Source organism: Carlito syrichta, unplaced genomic scaffold, assembly GCF_000164805.1.
Source record: "Carlito syrichta isolate Samal-C Ts95f unplaced genomic scaffold, Tarsius_syrichta-2.0.1 Scaffold315753, whole genome shotgun sequence".
Lineage (NCBI taxonomy): Eukaryota > Metazoa > Chordata > Mammalia > Primates > Tarsiidae > Carlito > Carlito syrichta.
Window position 1 is genome coordinate 1483866 of NW_007259849.1, and position 10495 is coordinate 1494360.

The window sequence follows — 10495 nt, forward strand, 5'->3', positions numbered from 1 at the left end:
GGAGCGGCCACTGCACTCCAGTCTGGGCGACAGAGTGAGACTCCAACTCAAACATAAATAAATAAATAAAATAAAATAAAATAAAATTCAGGAGACACAACACCAAAAAAAATAAATAATTAGCAGTGATGGTAGTGTGTGCCTGTAGTCTTAGATACTCAGGAGGCTGAGATTGGAGAATTGTTTGAATCCAGGAGTTTGAGGCTGTAGTGAACTATGATCACATCACTGCACTTCAGCCTAGGTGACACAGCGAGACCCTATCTTTACCAAAACAAAACAACAAACGTAAGAAACAATATTGTTTTTCTAAACATACATTAAACTTTTCTGAAATCAGTTAAATAGATTCAGAAACAACAGGTTTCTCCTACACAAACAGAATGGTACTCACTTTCAGGTAAGCATTAAAAGAGCTTGTTCCAGACGCTTTTGTTACAAGCCAACAAGTCTGGTCTCGCTGGCGTACCTTTCCCACAGTACAAAAGTATGTTGTAAATCCAGCTCATCAGCTTTCTTTTTAAATATGTCTGAAATTAATGAAGAATGCTCCTGGCTAATCCAGTGCTTCACTGGCATAAAGATCACTGAAAAAGAACTCACATACTTATTCTTAAGCCACCATGCCTTTCTGTCTGTAATCTATTATGTTATGCAGCACTAGGTAATTTAACTCCTAAATCTATACTGTACCACTCTGGGTGATTGCAACTTATCAGCTTGAAAGTGATCTTTCTCTTCCTGACCCAATTCTACTTCCTGAAACCCTAACACAAGAGTGAGGACCCCTTGTCTTTCAATATCATTGGTCACTCAAAGAAGATCTATGAGGAAAAAAAATGTAGTAATAGATATCTCACTTATCTGGAGGTTAGAATACAGCCTCAAACCAAAACAAAGATGAAAAAAGTCCTCCAATTCTCTCTAAAGGACAGGCTCTAGATATCTTGCTTGGAGCCTACTGACTTCTTACTAAGAAAAAATTCTCAAACTCATTACTAGTTTAGAAGCAGCAAAATGAAAAGAGGTGATAGGAAAGAACTGATTAGTAAAAGGAGAGATTAATAAAGACCAAACTCTAGAATCATGTGATAAAACAGTATAAAAATGAAACTCTATCATAAGGCTCCCAGCTTTTAAAAATTTGAAAGATTTGTTAAAATGTTTAAAATAAAATGTTTGGATACTGAAAAGTATAAACTTCATTCATCTAAAACATGCATTCTTTTCTTTTTTTTTTTTTTTTTTTTGAGTCAGTCTCACCCTGTCACCCAGGCTGGAGTGCAGTGGCATGCTCATGGCCACTGCAGCCTTGACCAGCTGGGCTCAGGCGATCCTTCCACATCAGCCTTCCAAGTAGGTAGAACTACAGATGCATCACTACAACACCTGGCTAATTTTTTTTTGTGTGTGTAGAGAACATATCTTACCAAGTTTCTCAGGCTGGTCTCAAATCCCTGAGCTCAAGCAATCCTCTTGCCTACACCTCCCAAAGTTCTATGGCCCTCCAATCAACAACCCTACCTGAAAAGAATCCTATTCTTTAATATTAAACTTTATTGTAGGAGATTATAATTAGGGAGAATTTTTTCTAAATAGGCTCCTGGGGAGCAATAACGAAAAAAAGATTAAGAAGCACTGATATAGAAAATTCAATGGAGTGGAATACTTCATAACTCCTATCAATACTATGTTACTATAATATTTGATCTGTATAACCACCACGTAGAAAGTCCTTCATTAGATGTTCTACTAAGCCAGAAGTGGTATCACTCCCAATACTGCAGAAGAATGAACCTAACACATAGCGTGCAATTTCAAAACAACCTAAGAAAACATGACCCTGTGAGTTCATTCACCATCACTCCTCCCTATAAGAAAGTCTCTATGTGTAAAGGTGAGCTGATCTATGAGACAGTTTATAAAATCCACCTCCCACTGGGAAAGCTGCTGGGGCAGAATTCAGCATTGCACAATCAATTATGAAACCCAAATCACAATGTAAACAGCCTGCATGCCAGGAAAAATTTATATGAAAACTGTTATACAAGCAAAGATCAAATAAAAAATGAAGCAAGATTACATAGGCCCTAAGGAAAAACGATATTGTGCTATGCATTTAAAATGTAACAACAAAGTAGGGTGCAACTATTTATTGGCCGGGCTCGGTGGCTCAGCCTATATCCCCAGCACTTTGGGAGGCCGGGGCGAATAGATTGCCTGAGCCCGCGGGTTCGAGACCTGCCCGGGCAACTTGGCGAGACCTCGTCTCTACAATAAATCAAAATTTAGCCGGGCATGGTAGTGTGTGCCTGTAGTTCCAGCTACTTGGAAGGCTAAGTCGGAAGGATCGCCGGAGCCCCAGCAGGTCGAGGCTGTGGTGGCTGGGAGTGGCCACTGCACTCTAGTCTGGGTGACAGAGTGAGACTCCAACTCAGAAAAAAAAACCAAAAAAACTATTTATTGAGGGAGTTGAGCTGAGGCAATAACTTGGCCTCCCAATCTGCTGAGCTAGAACAACACATCAATCTCCACTAACTACTATTACCAAACCTCTCTCGTCATCACCCAGGCAAACTGAAGAAGTGACTGCTCCCAAGTGTAAAAGAATTCAGGATCAGTGGGTCAGGTTTTCTTACCTGGCCACTTTGCGCTTGTCATGAGGGTGCAGCTTAGCAGCCATTTCTGGGTCCACCCGGCTTAGGCGTTTGTGGAGTTCATGGCCATCCTCCTTTTCAAGCTCCACTTTCCGGTCATTCACTTTGTCAGTGCCCATCTCCTGGGGCTATTAAGACAGTTTGGAAGTAAATTTAATTCAACAATCCAACAAACATTGAAACACTGTATGTGTCAGACACTTTGCTAAGTGTTAGGAATACAGAATACAGATAAATCAGGTCTTACCATATAGTGAGACAGATCATAAACAGAAAATTCCAAAATGCTGTGGTAAAGTGCTGCGAGGTCACAGCAAACAAAGAGGAAGGAGAACTTACTGCATAGGGAAGTACTCTGCTACCCTGCTTCCCTGTCCCAAGTACTAACAGGTGTCAGGGCTGCCATATCTATTTTAACATATCCAAGAATCTAGTCTTCTCAGCAAGAGTGACCAAATAGACCAGGATTGCCAGCACATTACAGTCCACCAAGTCTTACCCTATACAGTAGTATTTCTGTAAGTAATATCAGTGTTGGCCATCTGTGACATATATACTTTACTGCCAGCCAGGAAATGCTGATTCAGCCTAATATACTGTTAACTTAAATGGAGATGCTAATTAATCCACACAGGATCATTTTTCCCACACATAGCCCCTGCCCTTAGGTCACCCTAGAGGAGTACTCTTCACATATGGAGGTGGCATTTACTTCAGAATATTAAGTAGGAAAATTACAGTTGCTGAGTATAAGAAAAAGGCAAGCCAAGCATGGTGGCTCATGCCTGGAATCCCAGCACTTTCGGAGGCCAAGGCAGGATGATTGCTTGAACCCAGGAGTTCGAGATCAGCCTGGACAACACAGTGAGACCCTATCTCTACTAAAAAAATAAAAAACTGACCAGGCATAGTGGTATGCACCAGTAGTCCCAGTTACTCAGGAGGCTGAGGTAGAAGAATTGCCTGAGCCCAAGGGGGTCAAGGTCAAGCCTGCAATGAGTTGTGGTGGTGCCACTGCATGCCAACCTGGGCAACAGAGTAAGACCTGACTCAGAAAAACAAAATTAAAAAAGGAAAAGGAAATCCTCCTCCCACTAATATTAGCCAGCAAGAAAAAGGAACCCATTTCTTCAGTGAGTTACAAGTGAACTAAACATACCTTAGTATTGACAAGAACTTTCCAGAGCAGAGATTCAATGTAATAATTGGTTCCCCCTACAATAATAGGAATTTTGTCTCGGGCAAATATATCTTCAATGTCAATATTAAGAAAAACACAATATTTAATATCAAAAAGAGAGCCCTGACTTCTTGAAAAAGAGTACTAGCAAGAAACTACACATTTGTATATAGATCAGAGCAGAATGGGTAGAAACCAAAATGAATTAATACCAGTCTTCAATGTTTCCCATAAATTTTCAGAATCATTTCCAGTCAGTTCTGAAGAGACTTACATAAACCAGAGACAAATGCATGGTGGTAATACCTTCCAGTTCTAGAACTTTTGAGGACTTGTTGCTAAAAGTTTTACTGGTATTACAAACCAGTTTAATGAGCACTCAGATTCTGAGTACTCACAGAATCTACTGTCAGCTGCTGAGGTGACATCCATTGTGTGACTTTGCCTTCTAAGACACACCACAAACTGGTTTCTCTAAGGTTTTTAGACTCAGTCTCTACTATTATGTGATAGCAGTATACATTTTTGTCACTTGATACTTCAACAAATTTAGTCAGAAGCATGGGTTCTAAAGACAAATAGACTCTAATTACCAGGTCCAGTTCTTGGACAAGTTACTCAGCCTGTCTGAACTTCAGTTTTCTCACCTGTAAAATCCCCAAGAGTTCCTATGAGCATTAAAAGTGACAGTGTGGCCAGACGTGGTGACTCACATATGGTTGCAATTTATTCCTTTTCACTCCCAGCATTTTGGGAGACAGGTAAGAGAATTGCCTGAGTCCAGGGATTGGAGACCAGCCTAGGCTACTTGGCGAGGCCTCATCTTTACAAAAAATCAAAAAATTAGCCAGGTATGGTGGTGTGCGCCTGTAGTTCCAGCTACTTGGAAGGTTGAGGCAGAAGGATCACCTGCATGTTTTGTTTTGTTTGTTTGTTTTTTTGAGTTGGAGTCTCACTCTGTCGCCCAGACTGGAGTGCAGTGGCCGCTTTGCTGCCCAGGCGGGTCTCGAACCCGCGGACTCAGGCAATCCACTCACCTCAGCCTCCCAAAGGGGCAGGATTACAGGTTGAGCCACCGAGCCCGGCTTTGTTTTTTTGTTTGTTTGTTTTGAGTTGGAGTCTCACTCTGTCGCCCAGACTGGAGTGCAGTGGCCGCTGAGCCTGGCGAGCCCTGCATGTTGAAGCTACGGTGGCCATGAGCACACCAGCCTGGGTGACAAAGTGAGACTCCAACTCAAAATAATAATAATAATAATAATAACTGTGCCCCTTTCCTATGTTACAAATATTTTCTCCCAGGTTTGTACTCTGCTTTAAATTTTATTTATAGTGGCTAATTTCTTCCTTTTCTAAATTATAAAATATTCTATACATATGAAAGAACCATATGTAACATATGTAAAGCTTAGAAATAAAACTTATGAACCCAATGTAAAAAATGGAATATTACTGACTCCTTTGAAAACTGCAATTAATTTCCATCCTGACCCCTTTTTCCCACTGAGAGGTAATAATTATCCTGAATTGCTTTGTTTTTTGGTTTCTCATCATTCCCTTGTTTTTCTTTACATTATTACTGATATGTATGTATCACTAAAGAACATATTGGTTAGTTTTATTTGCTTTTTAACCCTTATAACATGAACATGTAAGTATCCTTTTGTAAGTTTCCCACACTTTACGCCATTTCTGAGATTGTTCCACTCTAACGCATATAGTTGCAATTTATCCCTTTTCACTGTTGAAAAGTACATAACTTATGTGAACAAAGTAGATTTTACACATTCTTCTATAAGTGAGAATTTGGGTGCTTATATGTTCTAGCTATTAAGTATAATACTGTTATAAATAAGATCTACCATGTACCCATGATATACCTGTGGCAAGAATTTATCTAGGATATATACCTAGAAGTTCTGGTGGATATACAATCTCATCAATATAAATTTTTAACTCTCACATATTCAAATTTAGTTATTTTCCTTTTTTTAAAAAAGTTAAATCTACAAGGGCCTCCCCATTCTGAATTCACAAAGCTATTCAATCAATTGCATATTCTCCCTATTTTTTAAAGGTTTCATTTTTTAAAATGTATTGTTATTCCAAACTATTTGATTATTTAAATCACTATTTTAAATCATTAAACTCCAAAATCCATCCAGAATTTATATAGGCTAGACATGGTAGCTCACAACTATAATCCTAACACTTTGGGAAGCTGAGGCAGGAGGACTGCTTGAGCCTAGGAGTTTGAGACCAGCCTGGGCAATATAGTGAGACCTCATCTTTACAAACAAATTAGCTGGGCATGGTGGCATGCATCCGTAGTTCCAGCTACTCAAGAGGCTGAGGTAGAAGGACTGCCCAAGCTCAGAAGGTCAAGGCTATGATGAGACGTTATAATGCCACCATACTTCAGCTTTGGTGACAGAGTGAGTCCCCAACTAAAAGTAAATAAATAAAATGTCATAGCCAGCCTTGGTGGCTCAGTCTGTAATCCTGCGCTTTGGGAGGCTGAGGTGAGTGGATTGACTGAGCCCGCGGGTTCGAGACCCGCCCGGGCAACTTGGCGAGACCTCATCTCTACAATAAATCAAATGAACTGGGTGTGGTAGCGCGTGTCTGTAGTTCTAGCTCATTGGAAGGCTGAGCCGGAAGGATCGCTGGAGCCCAGCAGGTTGAGGCTGCGGTGGCCGGGAGTGGCCAGTGCATTCCAGTCTGGGTGACAAAGTGAGACTCCAACTCAAAAAAAAAAAGAAAAAATCATCTCTAGATTACTTATAATACCTAATACAACGTAAAGGCTATATAAATAGTTGTTACACTATATTGTTGTTTTATTTGTATTTGTTTTTATTGTTATATTTTATATTTTTTTCCTGAATACTTTCAATTTGCATTTGGTTGAACCCATGAATGTGGAAACTGTGAATAGTGAAAGCTAATGTACTTGACTATTTCTCCAGTTCTGAAATGCCACCTTGATCATAATCTAAGTATACACATTCCATTTGAATCTGTACCTAGGTTTTCTATTCTGTGCCATAAATGCATCTAGTTTTACATAAGTTTCATGCTATTATAATTACTATGATTGTACAATGTGTTAATGGCAGTTCAGATATTAAAGGCAGTCTGGATATTAAGATATAAGGGAAGTCTCCCTATTTTATTTTTTTCAAAATGTCTTTATTTTACCCAAAACTATACTTTCCAGTCTTCCCTCACCCAAAAAATCCCTTTGAAATTCTAGGTGTGCTGGGCTCGGTGGCTCAGCCTGTAATCCTGCGCCTTTAGGAGGCTGAGGTGAGTGGATTGCCTGAGCCCGTGGGTTCGAGACCCGCCTGGGCAGGCAAGACCTCATCTCTACAATAAATCAAAAAACTAGCCGGGCATAGTAGCACACGCCCGTAGTTCGAGCTCCTTTGAAGGCTGAGGCGGAAGGATCGCCGGAGCCCAGCAGGTCGAGGCTGCGGTCTGGGCTCCAGTCTGGGCTACAGAGTGAGACTCCAACTCAAAAAAAAAAAAAAGAAAAAGAAATTCTAGCTGCAATACCATTACATCTATAGATCAACTTTGTACCCCCCACCCCATTTAAAGGGTGGAAAACAGAAGCTCAGTGGGGTAAGTAAATGCTTTACCCAGTAAAATTCACATGGTCAAAAGAGGCAGTTCTAGGTCTAGAACACAGATTTTCTGAAACCACGTGAGTGGTTTCTCACTAAAACAGTGCTTCCCAAATTTTAATGTGCATATGAATCACCTGGGACTCCTGTTATAATGCGATTCTAATTCAGTAGGTTTGTAGTGGGGTCCAAGAGTCAGCATTTCTAATAAATTCCTAGGGGATGCTGATGCTGCAGTCTAAGGACAAGAATTTGAGTGGCAAGGGTACTATATCTTTCAATCCACAGTCTGATATGGATGCTACCTATTGGGTGCCCTTTAAAAGAAATTGCCAGTAGGGAGAAAACTTCTTTCTTGGCTGGGCTGCTTTGCACCCACCAAGGTTAGTCACTGTCTTTCCTAAGGATATCAGAGCAGTTGCTTTGTTTCTGAAGTCCACCACGGTGTAATTGGTCACAAGAGGATCTACAAAGCCGATCATGTGGTGCTGGCAGAGTCTCTGCTCTTGGACAGAAATCTTGTTGGTGATGATGTCTAGACCTTCATAGACCTGAGGGAAAAAAATAAACATAAGAATGTCAGCTGCCTCCATAAAATGCACACTTCATGGGTAGAAATGGTGATCCATTCCTCCCTCCAGTCAAACACTTGGCTGATCCAAAACACCAGGGTAGATATATTCTAATAGAGAGCACAGCCAGCTCCATAAAACCCAAGACAAAGAAAGAAGAAAATAGCATTGGTTTCTTATCAAATAGTATCAATTAGCTCAGACTTAAAGAGAAGAAGGGTATGTAAATCCGTGCCCAAGTGAGATCTAATTCTGCAAGATTAAAAGGAGGTTCCTTAGGACTGAACTTCAAGCATTTAAAAATGGGCAGGTTGTTTTATTTATTCTACTTATCACAAGCCTCCAGAAAGGTAACATTTTGCATTCATTGTTCATAGTTCTACTTCAAAATGCTTAGATATTTCTTGGATTTAAATGGCTCTAAAAGGTTTTCAGAATTTGTATAAGATTGGTTCCATTTGTGGAGAAGTGGCGTATCTATAAAGGTACATATAAAATATACACATATGCACTTTCAAGTCAAAACCCCTGATACTGCTATACTCTGGTGGAAACATTGTGATCTATCCAAATTACTGCTTCAGGGGGTCAGTACCTACAGTCTAAATACTCAAAGACAATATCCTGTCTGTAAGCTCTTGATCTGCCAATTCAACTAAAAAGTTCAAGTGTACTTTTTCTAAATGCAAGGTCTCAGATGGAGAGCAGATCTGAAAATACTAGTTTGAAAATAGGGATGAATGCTTTGAGATTAAATGTTCTCTCTGTAATCACTGATTTTACAGGGAGCACTGAATGAACAAATAATAAGTTCCATAGAGCCCACAAAGTTGTTAAAAGCATTTTTTATCTCACGTTTCCCTTTACTTATGGGGGTGTCAAATAAGTACAGTACAGTGCAATGGTTAAGAGGAAGGACCCTGGCGCCAGGCTGCCTCAGATCAGTTCTTAGCTCTGCCACTTCCTAGTTATTTGTACTTGTAGTAGTCAGTGACTAACCTCTGTGCTTCAATCTCTCATCGGTAAAATGGGAATATTAATAGTATCTATCTCACAGGGTTGTTGCAAGCATTAAATAAGTTACTATATATAAAAAGCTCTAGTTTTTGCCTGGTACATTATAAGTGCCATAAGAGGGTCATTATATTGCTACCTCTATTACTACCGTAATAACACAGGGAAAAAGCTGAGCTCGGTAGCTCAGCCTGTAATCCCGCGCCTTTGGGAGGCTGAGGTGAGTGGATTGCCTGAGCCCGCGGGTTCGAGACCTGCCTGGGCAGTGAGACCTCATCTCTACAATAAATCAAAAAATTAGCCGGGCGTCGTAGCGCGCGCCTGTAATTCCAGCTACTTGGAAGGTTGAGGCGGAAGGATCGCCGGAGTCCAGCAGGTCAAGGCTGCGGTGGCCGGGAGCAGCCACTGCACTCCGGTCTGGGCGACAGTGAGACTCCAACTCCAAAAAAAAGAAAAAGGGAAATAATTTTAGTGTCACTGCTTTAACATTCTGAAGCCCTGTGCTCCTTAGCGACTGAGGTTATTTACCTAGCAAGGATATCTTCAAGTAAATGAAAGTGTTAAATAGTAAAATAGCATACAGAAAAAATAAATAGAGCCATAAAGAAAATACCAGCTCTGCATTTTTAACTTGTTTAATCTGTGCCTGACAGTAGTAGATTTGCATTCTTTTTTTTTTGAGTTGGAGTCTCACTCTGTCACCCAGGTTGGAGTGCAGAGGCATGCTCAAGGCCACCACAGCCTCGACCTGCTAAGCTCTAGTGACCCTTCCGCTTCAGTCTTCCAAATAGCTGAAACTACAGGCACATGCCACAACGCCCAGTTAATTTCTTGAGTTATTGTAGCGACGAGTTCTCACCAAGTTGCCCAGGCTGGGATCTGCATTCCTGCACCTGAAAATTGATGAAATTGTATGTAAGGCATTATTTTCTGTGTATCTTGAACAAGGCTTCTTTCTGATGTTATGAAGGGCCACAGAGTATGTTATATACTAGTGTCTTCTGTACAAATTTAGAAAACTAAAGGAAGAAGAAGAGTAGACAATTATGTGTTCCTCTTGCTCTCTCTTTTGCCACAGATCTGGGTTGCCTCTGTTGTAGCTTAGAATTCCAGAAATTCAATTTTAAAGAGATCACATAGCAACAACTTGAACTTGCTAGTAGAGGATTTCTGAATGCTGTGTGTTACAGTAAAAAGAATTCTCAGCCGGGCTTGGTGGCTCAGTCTGTAATCCTGCGCCTTTGGGAGGCTGAGGTGAGTGGATTGCCTGAGCCTGAGGGTTCAAGACTGCCTGGGCAACTTGGCGAGACCTCATCTCTACAATAAATCAAAAAATTAGCCAGGCGTGGTAGCATGCGCCTGTCGTTCCAGCTACTTGGAAGGCTGAGGCGGAAGGATTGCCGGAGCCCAGCAGGTCGAGGCTGCGGTGGCCAGGAGCGGCCACTG

At 40.9% G+C, this 10495-nt stretch overlaps 1 protein-coding gene across 6 annotated transcripts in view; it reads right to left on the reverse strand.

Annotated features, from left to right (window-relative positions):
- The window catches only part of TRIT1 (tRNA isopentenyltransferase 1), a 55172-nt gene that overhangs the window by 12125 nt on the left and 32552 nt on the right, over positions 1 to 10495 (reverse strand). For 5 of the 6 annotated variants that reach the window (XR_002481276.1, XM_008073205.1, XM_021706543.1 and 2 more), the window contains exons 2-4: positions 7874 to 8014; positions 3817 to 3915; positions 2640 to 2785 (exon numbers count right to left, since the gene is read on the reverse strand). Coding sequence is in view for 5 of the 6 variants with exons in the window: in XM_008073205.1 (XP_008071396.1) it covers positions 2640 to 2785; positions 3817 to 3915; positions 7874 to 8014 (386 nt within the window). In the remaining variant the exon portion in view is untranslated. The remainder of the gene's footprint in view (positions 1 to 2639; positions 2786 to 3816; positions 3916 to 7873; positions 8015 to 10495) is intronic. The other variant, XM_021706544.1, reaches the window with a different exon arrangement.